Here is a 17,835-nt window from a genome sequence, read left to right as displayed (position 1 = left end):
TGGTGACCCAGTTGTCTCTCTGGACAAGATGAGGAGGAATCTCGAATCCCAGAAACTCAGGGCTAAAAATGGCTGCAGGTTTGCCTTTCTGATGATGATCTGAATTCAGATCCTGGCAGTTTCTGTCTAAATGGGGGTGGCTATGAAGAGTAAATGGGGTGGGGCCGGGGATTTAGCTCAGTGGTTCCACCGCTTGCCTTGCAAGTGGGAGGATCTGAGTTCGATCCTCGGTACCAAAAAAAAAAAAAAAAAGAGTAAATGGGGTGGACACGTGGCTCACACTTCCAAGTCCCTTGCTGTATGTTGCACACAACAGATGATTTCTTGGCTGTTATTTATTGGTGATTAAAACTGGCCCAGTGCACCTTGAGACTGGGCAGACTGGGTGACGTGGGCAGGCCATGCGGTTGGCAGTGACAGGCTGTGAATCAGGGACACGGACAGGCATCTACCTATAGTAATGCCTGACTTCCTCCTCTTAAATTCAGCGCAGTGGTTTAAGTGCATGAACCCGAAGCCGGATTTATCGAGGAGTCTGAATCCTGGTCCACCCTACTTCCCTCAGAGGGGCTTGGAATGTTCTCGGCTCGGAGTGAATGCTGCCCTGTGCTTGCCGTTACTGTCAGCATTGCTAATCTGTGTGCAGTGAAGGCGAAGAGGTCTGGCTGAGGAGGAGAGAACTGAGCAGCTCAGTTGCAACATCCTGAGGCTGGTTTTAGCAAGCCGGTGACTCTGGAAGCTCCTCAGGAAGTTCATTCTGTGGACGTCTGCAGGGAACAGAGAGGCGGGTGTGGAGGCCACAGGCCAGTGTTTCCTGGGGCCCCGCCAGCAGCTTCCCTTCCTTTGTTTGGTATGATAAAATGATTAAAGTAAGTTCTGTTACTTACATACATTAACTACACTACATATTTACTGGCCTGAGACAATTCCTCTTCCTGAAGTGCAGTCCAGGCAGGCCTACAGGCTGGGCCCCCAGGGGCCGAACCGGGCTTCTTCTCCAACCTTCAGACGGTGCTCAGCGCCGTCTTAAAGGGAACAAGCGGAAGACCTGAGACCTGGCTGCTCCCCTTCTTCCTGAGTCTTTCCTTCTTTGCCTTCTTCGAGGCAGATTCTTCCGTCCTGAAGTCCAGCCTTCCCTCGGTGCTCCTCCTTGGAGTTCCGGTCTGCTCTTTTCTGCTTGGAATCTTGGTGCTCTTTTTCGCTCCTAGGGTCGAAGCTCTGGCCATCTACTTCTGGAACATCTCCTCTCAGCTCCTGGGCATGGAGGAGCACAGAGAACGGCGGAGCCAGACGCGGGTCCTAATCAGGACCGCGGAGGGAAGACGCTGCCGTATGTGCAGGGTATAAAGTGAATGGGTCCAGGCCAGCACACTGGCACCAGAGATCCAGGTGTGGATTCAAGAGGGAGAGGGAGGTGTGCCGGGTCAGGAAGACTGGACTCCCTGCGAGGGCGGAGGAGGGTGCTAAGCACTGAGGATGGCCCCTGCCCTGACTCCAGGATGGCCCCTGCCTAAGTGCCAACAGCACCTGACCCACACCCTGGGCTCCAAGCATGGGCACATTTACTCTTCCCTGAGTGTGGCTGTGGGGCCCCAAAGGAGACCAGCCTGCTCAGCCAGGCGGCAAAGGCCCCTCTGTTCCCACAGGCGACACGCAGGGTTCCGAGCTCCACTGGCGATTTGTGAGGGAGCGAGTGGTGAGGAGGGTTGGCCAGGGAAATCCTCGCTGCAAAGGGGCCACAGGACATGCTTCTCCAAGAGCATTCTAAGCACAGGGGCAAGCACAGAAAAGGGGCTCGAAGGAGGTGTGGTGGAGCCCTGCGGGAGGTCAGCGGGGCTGGAGGGGGGCGGGGAGGGGTGGAGCTTGGGCTGCCCTTGTGGACACAAAGGCCTCGGCTGCTCTGAGCTGCGGCTGCCTGGCATCCTCTGCCTGCCTGGCCCAGCCCTCTTCGTGGGTTCTGAAGATGGCTTCGAACCAACCAGGTCCTTGCAGTTTTCCCTGTCCTTTCCAGCCCACTCTGGCTCTGGTCTCCCCACCAGAGGACACCACGGAACTGCCTGCACCTCGAAGCCTCTGACTGGTCGCTGTCCCTCAGAGCCGAGCACTTTGTGGGTGGCAGCTCCACCATTGGGGACTGGGGCTAAGACCAGGGAGAAGACTGGGATCTGCCTCTGTGATCTTCACGAAGTTCAGGGTGAAACACACGTGGGCTCAGTAGCTGGAGGAGCCCAGATTTTCTTGCCCTCCTGGTCCGTGGTCCCGCAGAGCCGGACTTGCAGATGCATGGCATGGACAGGTCTGCACGGCCCAGGACAGGTGCCACTGTGCACACAGATCTGATGCCCGGCAGGGCTGGCTCTGCAGCAGACAAGGAGTCAGAAATCCCCTTGCTTTGCTCAGAGCTACAGGTGTGCAGGCTGACGCTGTGCCGCCATCTGAAAGGTGGGTGGACCTGTCAGACGATAGCGCCCGGATGCCATCATCCTGTTGCTAAAATGTGCCTGCTGTGTGCTTCGAGGGCCTCCTCTGGGCCCCCCACAATCCAGCCTCATGCCCATCCCGCCCCCCTTGGGACTGGCTGGGTGCAGCAGGCTGGGAAGATCTTGGCCTCTGTTTTCTGGCTCAGACAATGAGATGAAGTGGGACAGCGGTCAGGAGGTCTTGGATGCACAGCTCAGAGCTAGGCCCTCTGAGCAAGCGTGGGAAGAGCGACTTAAGCACTCGAAGCTTGGAAGCTTCGGACCAGCACCTCAGACCAGGTGGCGTCCAGATGGCACCACACTGACTGGGCCGTTGCTCAGCAAGGCTGTCTGAAGGTCACTGGGGTCACATTGCCCTTCGGTGGTGCACAGGGCTGGCCGGTGCGGTCTCCATGCTGGGGACCCAGCCAACTGCAGCTGGGGGAGGGTGGAGTCCGGGCCACCCTCATCCCAACCGTCCATCCCAGACTTGGTGGGGTCCCAAGCCCATCTCCCCTCCAGAAACGCCGCCTTTCCCGCCAAGGTCTCTGGGAGCCCAGTCCCTGGACAGGTTTCTCCACAGGCCCCCGCTTTTCCTCCTTTCCAGAGCTCTCCTCTCGGAGTCGGGGGGGGGGGGACACTCCCCGGGGCTCCTGGGCGGTGCTCTGGGCAGGTGCGCCAGTCTTGGGGCGGGGGTTCCGGGCTGGGCACTCGCGGGGGGCCAGGTGCTGCAGTCGCGGCCGCCGGTCCCACCCAGGGGACAGCGCGAGCTGACCTGGTCTCGCCGCTGGCCCTCAGGACAGCCCTGCCACCCACGGCGCGCACACCAGGGTCACCGGGCCTCCCGATCCCCGAGGGAAGGGCCCGCCTGGACGCCGGAAGCAGCGTGGGGCAGAGGCTGCCCACCGCCGCGTCCTCACCCCGCATCCCAGGGCGCTCACTTCCTGGGTCCGGATTTGCGCCGCCAGAAGTCGCCAGACGGCGCTGGGGGGATCCAGGTCGACCCAGAGGTCCAGCCCCGCCCACTGCCAGCCCGCCCCGCCCTCCTGCCCCGCCCCCGCCCCCCAGGCCGAGCAGCCCCTGCCCCCCAGCATCAGCCGTACCAGCCAGGACCCCTGACCCTCAGAGAGGGAGACATGGAGTGGCCACTGCCTCAAGTCTGCTCTTCTGGGATTTTGTTGCGCAACAGCAGGAAGCAAACACAGCAGGCCGCCAGCGACCTCAGCCGGTCTGACAGATGGGATTGGGCAGGACACGTCCCTGGCCCGGCCCGGCCCGCGGGCCGCAGTCAGTGCCGCCTGCCCCCAGCCGATCCGGGTGACCACGGCGGCCAGAGCGGCCACCTTGCTGCCTGTCTTCTTCTCCTGGCCTCCGCCCGCGGCCGCCGGGCTCTTCCCAGAGACCCTGGTCTGCTCTGTGTCCCCAGGCTCTGTGTGACACGGTCAGTGAGCAGGACACGGTGACTGTGTCCACTGCAGCCCGCCTGGGCCGTGGGGAGGGCACGCGGAGCTCTGCGGTGCCCCCACTCCGTCGGGTACTAGGGAGGCGGTGGCTGACTGGTGGTCCCCGCTCCGCTCCAGGGCACCGACGGCGGCTGTCGAGGATCAGCCCGCACCCCAGGAGTAGGCCGTCTCTGGGGGCCCGGCGCGGACTGAGGGCCGCTCAGGACCCGGTGTGGGGCCAAGGGGAGGAGGAGCTGGGCGTGGTGAGACCCGGAGACCGGTCACACCTGAGCCGGGCGGCAGCAGGAGAGGGCAGCCAGCCCTCTGCCCTGCGCTGGGAAGCTACCCGCCCTGTCCTGGGGCGGGAAGCAGCTCTCCGGCCCTTTGGAAGTCTCTCCCTCTCCTGTTCTTCTTCCTTTTCTCACCTCCTTTCTTTTTTGCCAAAGCAGAGCAGAGCTTCCCACTTGCCGGAGGAGACCGCGTGGCCCGAGGCTGCTCGGAATCTCGGTGGAACTCGAGGCTTCTCCTGCACCCTTTGCCTGCTGCCCTGCGGGGAGGGATGCAAGTTACCTGCCGGGCTGTGGCTCTCCTTGCAGCTTCCGGCGCAGTCCCCAGGGAGGCACATGTGGAGGGAGCGGGCTCAGGTCCTCCCAGGGGCGTCCCGTCCTTGCTGCCCGCCCCTCCAGCAGTGAGGAGGCTGCTGCTTCCCCTCCTCGGCCAGCTTGGTCTTCCGCAGGCCGGCTGCCCCTGTGTTGGAGCCCGTGCCTCTGAACGGTGGCAGGCTCTCTTTGGGGGCGTGGCTCCCACCCAGGGCCATGTGGCTTGGCACTTGGGCCTGGGTGCCCGTGTCCCGTGCTGGGCGGAGCCCTCCAGCGCGCAGGCTGCCGTAGGCTCAGAGGCGCCCTTCCAGGCCCAGCCCGCTGCCTGGCAGCCCCATGCGCGCTCTGGCTCCCGCTGTGGTGGGGTGGGGGTCCCCTCCCTCAGACCTGGCTTCTCAGGGCCCTGGTGCTCAGGACGGCTGTGGCACTGGTGGGGATGGTTTCCCTCTCATCCACTTGACCTAGAAACAGCCTCACCTCATTCCACCATTTCCTCCAACGGTCCCCTCCCTGACCTTTCGGCCACAGCCCCTTGGGGGGCCCGGAAGCCTCATGGTCAGCCGCATCCCCACCTCCACGGGGGTGCTGTGTGTGCACCCAGCCCTGTCGTGGGCCATGCTGAAGCCACTTGGGTGACCAACAGCACACAAGTGTGTCAGACCCTCCCACGCTTCTCTTGGCACCTTTTTATCCCATCAGGGCTCCCTCATGTCCTCATCCACCTGCCCAGCACTGCCTGGTGAATCCGCTTGACCAGAGCCCGCTGAACCTGCACACAGAGCCTCAGCTCTCTTTCTCCTTCCCTGGGTGACCCAGGACAAGTCTTCCCATCTGCCATGATCTGTGACATGGCAGGAACAACTCTGATTTATCGGACTGCGACAGGATCAGAACACACAGTGCGTGTGGATTGGCCAGGGACCCTGGAGACACGGGACGCGGGTAGAGGAGAGGTGACTATCGGGAGAAGGATGCTCAGAGGCCCCCGAGGAGCCAGGGGTCTGGAGGCCACCGAGGCAACTCGAGAACTTGGGGTTCTGCTGTCCAGCGGGGAGGCAGAGGAGGAGCTCACCTCGCTCTGGGTTCGGTCCTGCCCACCCTCGCCCTGGGAGGTGCCTGGCCGCCTTCAGTGAGGGGCTCCTCCTTCGCCCTGGGGTCTCAGTGCCTCCTGTGCAGCTGGGCAGTGCCCCCACCCCCGTTCTCTCTACTCTGGTGCAATTCCACTGGCGCCCCCCTTTCCTGTCCCCACGTGGCAAATGAAGCCCTGTGCATGGCAGGAGAGGTCGGCTTTCGGGCACATCACGGCAAGCCCAGCTCCCTGGAGAGAGTGCTGTGGCTCAGAAAATAAGATTGGTGTCTGTCTGTCCTCATCCCTGTGCTCCCGCATGCCCTGGACTGACAGACTCATGGGCATGTGTGCGTGCCAGCCATGCTTCCTGGGCCACACCATGTGCATTGTTTTTAAAGAAAACAGTATCATAAACAACATCCTCAAACAGTCACGTGTCTTAGATGCAAGATGATATGATTAGAGACTAAAGATGTGTTTACTTCCTGGTATTTTATTATTTTTAAAAAATCAAAATGAAGGTGCTGGGGTGTAGCTCACGTGCAGGGCCTGGCTTCCATCTCCAACATAAAAAATCACAAAAGAGAATTGTATCCCACCGAAGACGTGGAAAATCGCTATTTGAGTTCATTATCATTATGCAACCATATTTAACATATTTTAAAAGTGAAAGACAGAAAAAAAGATGGTTGTCTGGTTAGCTTTGTAATTTTTCTGGTGTGGTTTCTCCTGTCTTTATTATTTATTTATTTATTTATTTATTTATTTATTTATCTATTTATTGGTACCGGGGATCGAACTCCCGACCTTGCATTTGCAAGACAGGCAGTGGAACCACTGAGCGAAATCCCTGGCCCTCTCCTGTCTTTATCGATGGTAGCTGCTGGGTCTCAGCCACCATGGTGACTGCTTTCAAAAGACAGCATCACAGGAAGGATGGAGCACCCTGGCTCAGACGGCTCCTCCTCTGGGCACAGGGAGAGAAAGTCGAGGCCCCATGGCCGAGCGGGTGCTGCTGGACACAGACTGGGTTACTAAGATTGGGCCCCAAACCCAGACAGAAAGTCCCACAAGAACTTCCAGGTGATTGCATTGGTCGTGCGTTTTAAATTTTACTCTTGGTTGAGTGGAATGTGTATCATGCCATTTTCCCCATAAGAGTTATTTTTCCGTGCCCACACATGAGATTCTCTTTATGCTGCTTCTAATCTCACAATTTGCCTGGGATAAAATTATTGAGTCCATGCTTTCTTCATTCAAAATGGTCTTGGTGTGATCTTTCTCCCAAATATTTAGCATTGCCAAGAAGCCTGCAACATAATAAGCCTTTATCTATAATGCACATGGAAATTTCCCTTGCATGGACGTTTAAGGGACTTTCTTGCAGTTTCTTATAATTAAAAAATATTTTTCAGATGTTTCTAGAAACAAGTCAAATAACTGCTTTTGCCTGAAATCCAGCCCATACTTTTCTCCTTACTTACAGGTTTATTATCAGTTATATAACATTCTCTCCTTATATCTGTGATGATTTCTCCTATTTTTGGAATGCTTTCTTTAGGGCCACCCATACTCCCTACGTTGGATCACATGGGAATGTTGTGCATTCTTTCTGATGCCTGGAAAAGCAGATTATTTTCATGCTGCTTTCTCATTCATTCTCTACAGCTGTCCCGAGGTCTGCCCATGTACCTGTCATTTTCTGGAGTTTGTTGTCTGTGTTCTTTCACTTTCTAGGCATGTGTCTCCAATTTGCTACTATTAATTTGTTACATTAGGCATTTAGCAGAGGTATCAGCTCTGCCTTTTACTGACGCAATGTGACTTTTCACTTGTTTTGTGAAACGTTAAGTAAAAATGTTGAAAGAATAATGACAATCAGCACATAGTTTCAATAGTCATTAATATATTTGTCATATTGTATTTGTTTTTGTATATATAGCATATACAAATACTGTATGTCTATGTGAATTATATAATTATATTATAATTATAAAATTATTTATATATATTTTGAATGTTGAACCATTTGGAAACAAGGTGCAAACATTATAGTGTGACCCCTTTAAAGTACTTCAACATGCATCTCTTAAAAAGTAAGGACACTTTTCATAGCCTCAACATCATGATGCCACCTGAGAAACTTAATAATTACTGAATATATGAATCCCAGCCATATTCAGACATCTTCAATGGTTGCCAAAATGTTTTTTCTCCCTCGAAATTGGCATACAATCATATGTTAATATGTTGTTTTTTGTGTTTTGTCTCTCCAGTTTCTTAATAGAGAGCAGCCTCCCCTGGTCCCTGCCACCACCACACTTTGTGGCATAAACTGGAGCCTCCCGTATTCTCAATTTGCCTGATGGTTTCCTCCTGGTGCATTTAGCTTGTTCCTCTATCCTTGCATTTCCTTCAAAGTGGTACCTAGGTTTGAAGATGTGATTCAATTCGGCTTAAATATTTTTGGCAAGAAAACGTCTCAGCACTGCCATCCTCTTTATATTGCTCTGTGATTCATTATTACTGATGCTGAGTGATGGTGTGGCCAGGGTACTGACCACTGGGCTCTCTGTTTTAAAGCTCTGTTTCCCCCTTGAGATTAGCAGATGATTTGGGGGCTGACTTTTGGCACTAAGTGAAATGTAAGTCTGTGATGCAGGCTTGACTTCCTTATATTTTTCTTATCTTCTTCCTCATATGATAACCTGTGTCATATTCTCATAGCAGACCATTTCCTCTGCTCTGTGCTCCAAAGGCCTCTCCTTCTGACTCCTTTGGGGTTTCCCAAGGCCTGCTTCACCTTCTAAGAAAAATCCCCTCCAGTGAACTGGAGTTCAAAGTCCCCAGGACACAACTCCCTTCCCATGGCCAGCAGCAGATTCTGCTGGGCCTGGGGTTTGCTTTGCTTTTGCACCTATGGGCCACATCTGGTGTGTTGCTCAGATTTGCTAGTTCTCCTTTCCAGTCCATGTCTGAGGATAACCCCAGGGGCAGAGAGCCCAGCCCAGGTCCACACCTGCAGCTGCACCTCCATTCCCCATCCCCATCCCCACAGCTCTGGGACAGACCCAGGTCCCTGCCCACAGTCAGCTGCTGCACCCCCCACCCCCCGGTTATGCCCTGGTTCTGGAAGCAGAGGTGAGGGGGCTAAGGTGGCACGAGGGTGTGCGGGCCACAGCCCTTGCCTCTTCTGCAGGCAGCTGCTCTGCTGCCACCCTGCCTCCTGCTCAGCATGGATTCTGTGACGTGGAACCAAGGTCGGGAGATGTGAAGGGCAAGGTCCCTCTGCCCCGTTGAGTGGACACCGTCAGGTCTGCCCAGCTGGGCTTCTCCACCCGTCCCTTGAGCTCTGTGTCCCCCGTCCCACCTGGGAGGGACTGGGAAGAAGTTAGCACCGCCCTCCAGCCTCCCTGGGAAGGCCCCTGGGTGCCTGCTCCTACCCGCTCTATTCCCATAAGTGAATGCGTGGGTGTAATGGACGCACCTTCCCCGGGATGAGGCCTTTACCACACTCAGACCCCGAGTGCATCCTCCTCTCCCTCGCTGGCCCCTCTCCGTCCCCCACTCCTGAGACGGCAGCCCTCTCTCCTCTTCCGTGATGCCACTTGGTCCCTGGCCATGACACCCCCAGAGTAGCAGGGCCGGGCCATCGTGGACGAAATGCTGCCGCTGTGAGCTGCCCTGCACCTTCCTCTTTGTGAGCCGGCTCTCAGAGGCTGTCCCAGTGACAGGAAGCTGGTGATACCCACAGCCGTGCAGGCCCCGGTGGCTGTTCCCATCCTGTCGTCCGCAGGCTCACTGTGGCCTCCCCAGCAGGCCAGCATCTCACCACGACTGCAGTCCCTGAAAGGTGCCAGGCTGGCCACGCAGAGAAGTCACAGACTTGCACCAAATCGCAGGGCTCCCTTTTCTCTCTCCTCCAGGCGACACTCTGCAAAGCTGTCTCTGTGGCAGTGAGTGGAACACACAGGTGAATGTCAAGGTCTTGCTGGGGCCAGGTGATGATGGGGAGGTGGGATGGGTGGCACCAAAGGGTGCCAGCCGCATCAGAGCTTCAGAGCTGCCCTCCTTGGGGCCCAGTGACAGGGCTGAAGGCTCAGGGCTGTTGCCGTGTGTGTCGCTGACTCTTTGAGGACTCAGCCTGGTCAGGGAGGGAAGCGACAGGAGCTGACCCAAGCTCTGGGACCACTCGGACTGGCCAGGGATACGGCCACATGCGGTCCACCCTGGGTACGGGTGAGGGCCCCACCCTGTCTCCTGCCTCAGGACCGCTGCTCACGCCTTGAGGAGCCTTTCCCTAGGCTGCTCACGCCACCCCAGGGCCTGGAGGGTGTCAGGAATGACAGGTGTCATGGGGCCAACGGCAGGAGACATCTTCATAGAGCAGGGTGCCGCTTACGTTTCCGGAGTGAAGAGTTCAGTACTTAAGTCATTTGAAGCAGTGCCTTTATTTTACTTCATGCGGATGTGAGACTGAATGTAAAATTCATACAGATTTTTAAAACTGAAAGTTCATTTTTACAGACCCCCTGAGCCTGGCTCCAGACCCTCAGTAATAAAAGTTCCTCCCCATCCCTGCCGGGGCATCAGGGCTGTGCACTGCGGACCCCCCTTTTCTTTGCTCAGAGGAGACCAGTTCTGCTGGAACTCAGCGATGGCTGCATCTCCCCGCTGCCTCTGAGGACAAGGGGATGGGGCCCCTCCCAGGCAGCGGGCCCCGGCAGACCTCACCGAGTGGATGCAGAGGAGGCTCCCAGGCTCCCTCTGGCTCTGCCCTTCCCGCTCACCGTGCCCGGAAGTGTCCACAGTGGCATCAGGCCTCTGCTCCCAGGGAAAGGTCTAGAGCCCGCTGGGCTGTGGCCCTATGAGGCAGCTCTGAGACTCTGCCTCAAGGGAAGATGAAAGGAGTTCGCCATTTCAGGCTCCTGCTCACTGATTCAGGTTGTTCTTGTTTCTACCCAGAGTTCCCTGAAAGCCTCAGTGCTCAGAGGTGGGGCTTTGCAGAGACTGGGTTATGGGGCTTAGAGCCGTCCTGCTGTTGGGAGGGGCCAGGTTAGAAGAAGGGGCCACTGGGGTGAGGCCGAAGGGTGCATCTCCCTCCCCAGCTGCCCTGCCCTGCTTCCTGGCCGCCATGCTGTGAGCAGCGCTCCTCTGGGCCCCTCTGCCTTGGAGCCGGTGGACAGGGGATTGTAATCATGAGCCAAAATAAACCTCTCCTCCTTTACGCCGGGGGTGTCGGGTATTGTGTCCCAGCAGCAAGACAGTGACCGAGACAGAGGTCGCCACTGAGGCAGTGTCCAGTGCAGGGCAGTCTTCAGCTTCTCAGTCCTCATCTTCTACAGAAGGGTCACCGAGACTTGGGGGTCATCCTGCCGTGCTTCCAGGGGTCCCGGTCCCAGGCCCTGCCTGTGAGAAAACTCAGGCTCATGCGGCTTCTCCTGGGTCATCTTCTAGCCCCTTGAAGCAGCCCCGTGAAGTCCGGTGCAGAGCTGTGCCCCTTGGGCTGCATAGACCTGCTCCCTTCCTCCTGCCCTGCCCTGCGCTGGCCCTGTGTCCAGCGTCCCTGCAGGTGACTCCTCACAGAGCAGCCGGCTGAGGACACCTGCAGCCTGGCACAGAGCAGGACCCTCAGTGCAGCTCTGAATCACCCAGATGACAACTCTGGCTGTGGTGCAGAGCACCCCGGCTGGCGCCCCAACCCTGTGCTCCTGCAAACAGCTCTAGGGGAGGAAAGGAGCTTAAGGGAACCGGAGATGGAAAAGGCCGCCTCGGCCAGACGAGTAAAGCAGGGTCACCCGACCCCCGAGGGACCCGGCAAGGGCCTGGGAAAGAAGCAGAGGGCTGCCCACTGGCGGGTCCCCCACCCCAGGAATGTGGGGGTCTCACTTCCCTGACGGGCCGGCTGCAGTGCGAACCTGCGCTGCTTTCTCTTTAGGCCCTTTGCACATAGGTTTTAATAACTGTCTTGTGGAGCCCTCATTCACACGAGGCCACCGTCTCAACTGTCTCCCGGGAAGGAATCGCACATCACCTAGAACCCGGGCTCCAGGCCCCCCACTCACGAGCTGGGCTGTGGGAAAATCCTTTCCTCTCCTGGGAGTCGAGACAAGGGTTCCCTGCGTCCTGCTCAGAAGCACGCAGCATGGTGCGCAGGGCAACAGACTCGCTATCTGAGGAGCACCCAGGCTCATCCACGCAGCCTCTCCCCAGGCGGAAAGGAAAAGACAGCACGAGTGCCTGCCCGCCCTCCCGCAGGCCTTTATGGATTTGCTATCTTTGTTTTACTCCCGTGTGCCCTCTGCGCTGCCGTGGTGGACCTCAAGGCTCCTGTGGGCTGGGCCAGCGCCTGCTGCAGAGCCGCACCCCAGCCACCGCCTACCTCTCCACTTAGGGGTCACTCTCAGCCACGATTCTGAAACCCATACAGTGAGGGAAACAGAAGTGCTTGGAATTCGTGACCAGCTCATGGGGCAGGAAAGCCTGAACTGGCGTGAAGTTGTTTGTGGACGCCCCACGCCACGTTTTAGGTGGCATTTCTCATATTTCTCTTAGGGACACTGTGGTACTCAACCGTGGGTCCGTGTCCTACCTGACAGAGGTGTTCTATCAGACAGCTCCACGTGACACTTCTAAACTCTGGGCAACTCAGACTATCAAACATGCCTGGCCCCAGGTTTAGGGGGTCAATGGCTATACACTACATGCATGTACCATGCACGGGCACCATGTATTATACCACATATATGTGCCACGTACACAGACTGTCCCGTGCCAGGTAGATGCCCCACCAGCAACACGTAGACATGCACGGCAGGGTTCCGAACGACTCAGCTGGCATCTGTCAGCTTCCATACCCCATGTTTCCTTTATAACCTGGCTTTGTTCACTCCATGCTTGGTTAATTTTTCTGTAGTGGTGAACGCATCTGTGTGGCATCCGCTGCATGGATGGAGCGTGGATTATTTCTTTGTTTTGCCTACTGCACATCTGGAACGCCTCCTGCCTTTTGTCTTTGTGAACTGTGCTGCCTGGACACGCCCATCCTGGAGTGGGTCCCAGGGTCCTCCCTCCCAGGCCCACGTCTCTGACTGCACAGCTCTGCTCGGTCTCTTCTCCTGGGCACACGGGGTCCTCTCTGCCCCCCACCTGGGATGCTTGGCACCATCACATTCTCATTCCCATTTCTGCCGACCCACGTCCAGGTTTCGGGGAGCCTGGTGGACAGGCACCTGGAAAATAAGGCCAGGGCGTGGCTCACGGAGCCCTGAACAGCACCTTTGCCGGGCTAAGTGCCAGAAAGGGCTTGCTTGACCCTGGACAGCCCATGAGATCCTGCTTGCCCTGCTGTAGGGCTGTGCTAGTCCAGGGGAGTGGAAGAGAGAGGGGACAAAGCCCTCACAAACAGGCCTTTGTGCAGGTGAGTTTCACCCAGGAGGAGCGGGTGAGCCTGCCCGCATCCCATCCCCACAGGGAGTGGAGGACAGGACAGGACACCATGCTTATTAGGGAACAGCAGCGGGGAAGGAGCAAAGGGCCTCGCATCGTCCCAGGGACAGGCCTACGGCTTCCTGTCCATGGGCCCAGGGAGTGCCTCTTGCTCAGCCTCCCAGAACTCAGGTTTGCCCTGCTGTCCCATGCGCCACCAGCTCTGTCCTGGAGCCCATGTTGGCTCTCTCCAAATGTCCCCTGCAGGAGGGGCGTGGGGTGAGGACTAACTGAGCGCACCTGGTGATTGCCTTTAGATATGGGGAGGAGATCTGTCACCCACCACTGGAGTGGCATTGTTTGCCTGGCGCTCGGGCCACTGGATGTCTCACGGTGTGGCTTGGGTCAGTTCTGCCTCCTGGGTGGGCCAGAGGCCGAGCAGTACATGAGGGATTTCCCAAAGTCAACACCGCAGCTCTGGTGGGCTCTGTGCACCCCGCCACCATCCACGCCGGGCGGGAACGTGCCCCACCGACACCGCGGGATCCCTGGGGTTTTAGGCCCTGTGCCAGGGCTCCACTGGCCCGTACATGCCTGGAGAGGAGCGGTGGAGGCTGCTGGAGGAGCTCTGCTCAGGGACTTTGGCATCCGATTGATTGGCTGACTGATTGTTTGCAGTCTGGGAGTCAAACTCACGGACGCTCTACTGCTGGGAGGGAGAGGGTACTTTCCACTAGCAGGCAGACAGTCCCTCGAAGGATAGGGGCACTGAGCACCAGAGAAGATGCTGAGAAGGGGTCTGGCTCTGGGGCCAGGGCACGTGGCTTTGTCCCATGAGGCACGCGCTCCTGGGCTGATGTTTTGTGCAGGACGAAGGGAGGTGTGAAGGGTGTCTCCCGGAGTGACTCTGCAGTGTGGGACAATAGGAAGGGGTGCAGGGTCAGGGGTGTCTGGAACTCTGCTTCCCCGGCCACTTCTCTGACCCTGAAGCCGCTGTAAGAATGAGCCCACGAAGGAGGACAGGACCCTGCCCTGCGGCAGCCCAGCAGGGAGAAGGGCAGCCTCCTTGACCCAGGGCAGTGGTGAGCGGGCACTGCCAGCCCTCGGCGATCTCCCCTCCCTCCGCATAGGCTCAGAGCAGGGACCTGAAGTGCTGCCGATGACAGAGCGATGGCTGCATCAGGCTGGGAGGTTCAGGGTCTGCTTACTGCACGGCCCCAAGGACTCTGCGGCTGAACACGGAGGGTCTGCAGTATGGCCAGGCCACCCCCAGCTGCAGACGGCGTCAGTCAGTGGGGTCTGCGGGGCAGAGGACACCCGGGAGAGGGGCTGTGGTTCTGCCCTGACAGCAGCAGAGGCCCTTGAGGTCTCCTTCCCCCCGCTCTCCGTGCAGCGAGGGGGCTGGGCCTGCTAGTGCCTGAGCCCCAGTGGCCGTCCTGCGTGGGCTTGACGTCTCCGACTCCACCGGATGCGATGCCACCCCTTGAGCCCACCTGCATCCCCTCAGTGCCGAGCATGAAACCTGCCAGTGCTCTAAGGGGCCACTACCTCCCGGGCAGGGGACCCAGGCCCGCACTGCCACGCTGAGCTCCACAGCACCACTCCAGCTCTGCCTGTGCCCAGCACCAGACCCACTGCACTCTCCTGCCCCACTGCCCGCGACCGGCTTGTCCACTGCCTCCCCTGCAGAAGTTTCCCGAAGCCCAGTGGCAGCCAGGTCCCCGCCGTCTGCTTCCCAGCCCTCGGCCCAGCTGGAGGGCACAGCCAGCCCTGCAGAGCCAGAGCTGCCGCGGTTCACCAGGCTGTGGGGCAGGCCTCAGTGCTGCCTGCGGCTCCAGGTGGAGGGCGAAGCTCATTCCCCTCAGCTGTGCCCTGGCCTGGGTCCTGCACCTGCCTCCATCCAGCGTTCTTTGTCTGGTGGATCTGGGGGCCAGCGGCTCAGCAGAGCCAGTCATTGGCTCTCGTTCAGTGGCGCAGCCACTCACAGGGACACCTGCAGGCCTGTACCCGAGGTACTCTGGGCTTCATGGCCTCGGCACTGTGTCAGCACTGCTGTGCTCCTCACCCTCCCCACATGACCGCGGTGCGGCCCTCTGCAGCCCCTGGACCCAGCGTCTTACTCGGGTGGAGTCACCCCTCACCTGGGAGCACACGGGCACTAACTTTCGTGCTTTAACCCTAAACAGAGGGGAAGCCGGGGCAGAGGCTGGTGCTGATCGGCAGGGTTCCCACAGAGGACAGCGGGTCCTTCAGCAAACTTGGGGTGTCTGAGGTTGCCTCCCGGGCAGCCAGAGTGCTCCCCCTTCCCTTCACCCTGCACGGGGCCCAGCATGGAGCCGGGTGGCCCCAGGAGGACTGGACGGCTGTATCTCCTGGTGGCCTCTGCGTGCGACAGCCCTGAGCAAGCCTGACCTGCAGACAGCCTGGAGGGGACAGGACCGAGGCAGGCAGAGGTGCAGGGTCTGTGCGTGGCGTTGATCCTGCCCAGGACCTGCACTTCCTATACACAAGCGAGGGGACGGCGACCAGCACGCACTCCCGGTCCCCTGGGCAACGCTGCCTCGCCGGGAAACAGCTGGAGACCAGCGAGTGGGCAGGAGCAGCGGGGCCAGGAGCCTGTGCTGTGCTGTGCTGTGCTGGCTGTGGGTTGCAGCGAGTGGGAAGGACCCCGGATCCACAGGGCAAACCTCGGCCCACTGCGTGGAGTCGAAGGTGACACCGCCTGCAGCTCCTGCCACGCCTGAGACCAGCGAGTGGGCAGGACTCTGCCTACGGCTCCTTGGGCAGCCCTGTGGACCCTGCTGCCCACCCAGGAGGGGCAAGGGCACTTGAGTGGGGCAGGTCTTGGAGGTCGAGACCCTCCCACCTCAGCCCCCCAGAGTGCTGGGATGACACATTCACACCGAGCCCAGCCTCCTGGGACTTTAAAAAGAAACTCAGGTCAGGAGGGTGACATGCCTGGAGCTCTGCCTCACAAACTCCCCGCAGCGAGAAAAGCCAGTGACACGTGTGGGGAGACTCTGCTGTCGCCTCAGTGTGCAGGAGGTCTAGAGATTTGGGGGGGACAGCATCCCATGCACAGCCAAGCCTCTGGCCCTGGGGCCCTGCTGACTCCAAGTCCTTGGCGTTGATGGCACTGGGGGACCCATCTCTCCAGCCAGCCCCGCTGGGGTCCAAGGAGAGGCAGCTGCTGCTGAGAGGGGCCCTGTGTGTGGGCGCAGCTCCCTGGTGTCCCTGAGATGTGGCCTGCATGTAGGGCATGCAGGAGGACAGGCGGGGGCCAGGCCCACTGCCCAGAGGGCCCAGGTCCTTCCTCCTGCCCCGACCGACGCACCCAGGGCCCCCAGCTCCTGCAGCAGAAGCTGGCGGTGGGCGTGGCGCCCCCGGCCGCTGCTCCCCACTGTGCCCCAGGGGGAGCCCTGCGCCTGGCGTCTCTCCAGCCTGCTGTTTATGACCCCGCACTTCACCATCTCCCCGCACCGCCTGACTGCTCCGCCGTGGAAGTCGCACTTCGCACCATTGTTTTCTTTTTCATTTTTAATCTGTTTATGCCAAGAAAAAATAAGACTCGATCGAGCTCCCAGCCTTGTTGCGTGAGCAGCTCAGTGATGGTGCAGATTGGAGCTTTGTGTATTCGTCTAAAGCCCAGAGGAGGAAAGGATCAGCTCCTCAGAGCAGTGCGCGCTGGAGGAGTCTCCAGGCTCGAGACTCGGGTTTTAATCCTCCCTTGGGTGCTGGGCCCTCTCCCGGCAGGGCAGGCGGTGACCTGCAGGAGAGGCGGGGCCCGGAAGCAGGAGGGGACAGTCTTGGGCCGCCTCTGCAGGACCAAGCAAAGAAGGAGAAAGAACTCAGCTTCACACTTTCTTTGGAGGCAGAATATGTGTACAGAAACAATTTCTGTTTGGGAAAATAAAGTACAGTTAGGCCTTGGAGCAGGCACAGGAGAGACCGCAGAGCAGCTCAGACTCAGGTTGACTGTTGCGGAGGGGAGCCACACAGCACCTTGGTCATGTCCTCCTCCACCAGAAGGCGCCAGGGACCTGCCACACCGGAGCCCAGGAGCACAGGAGCGCAGAGGTACAAACGGGGTCTCCAGAATTCCTGCCCCTGCAGGGCAAGGGGCAGAGGCATCAGGGAGGAGGACAGCTCGGTCCGTAGCAGAGGGCGCGGGTGCCCTGCCCCTCTCCCGCAGCATGATGTGGGTGCTCCAGAGGCCGAGCCCTCCCGGGGCAGGAGCGGCGGATGTGAACCAGCAAATTTACACCATGTGAGCGTGACATGTTTCAGGGGTTCTCCAGTCAGCAGGATGAGCGTTGCGGGCGTCTGTGCAGCAGGCACGCTTCACGCTTTCCTCAGCGGCCAGGGGCCTGGTCTTCCGTGCCCCCCTCCCTGGTCCTGGCACCCCTCGACTCTTGTTTAACAGCGCTGGCTGGGCAGCAAGTCCGCCACACTGAGTTCCCGATCGGCCACAGAAGTTGTGGCCCACTGATGGTGAATTAGACAGCACCCGGGCCCGGCTCTGTCCTTCTGCCTCGCTGTGTGGATCCAGATCCCTCCCCAGAGGGGCAGTGGCGTCATCGCTTCCAGCCCTAGGGGCCTTCTTCCATCAGAGGGATCTCTGTAAAGGAGGAGAGAGTTGTCAGCTCCGCACAGCCTGGAAACACCACAGTTTGGAATATGGGTCTCCTTAGCTGTCTGCACTCCAGAATCCAGCAGGAAGAAAACGTGAAGTTCCATGGGTCTATTAAAATCAAGTAAACCAATCCCTCCCACAATATTTATTTGCCAAAGACTCCTGTGATTGTAAGAGACAGGGAAGGAAGGAATGGACAAGAGAT

General features: G+C 58.7%; 1 protein-coding gene across 3 annotated transcripts in view; it reads right to left on the bottom strand.

Moving 5' to 3' along the window:
* Window positions 1-16,845: 16,845 nt before the first annotated feature.
* The window catches only part of Susd4 (sushi domain containing 4), a 68,582-nt gene continuing 67,592 nt past the window's right edge, over window positions 16,846-17,835 (bottom strand). For all 3 annotated transcript variants that reach the window (XM_004867465.4, XM_087209846.1, XM_021246427.2), the window contains one exon: window positions 16,846-17,615. In XM_004867465.4, the coding sequence (XP_004867522.2) occupies window positions 17,587-17,615 (29 nt within the window). In that variant the 3' untranslated portion in view covers window positions 16,846-17,586. The remainder of the gene's footprint in view (window positions 17,616-17,835) is intronic.

This window comes from Heterocephalus glaber, unplaced genomic scaffold (genome assembly GCF_053883595.1).
Source record: "Heterocephalus glaber isolate CG9 unplaced genomic scaffold, H.glaber_assembly_v1.0 deba00001067, whole genome shotgun sequence".
Lineage (NCBI taxonomy): Eukaryota > Metazoa > Chordata > Mammalia > Rodentia > Bathyergidae > Heterocephalus > Heterocephalus glaber.
The sequence above is the reverse complement of the archived record's forward strand: the minus strand, read 5'-3'. Positions and strand labels throughout refer to the sequence as shown.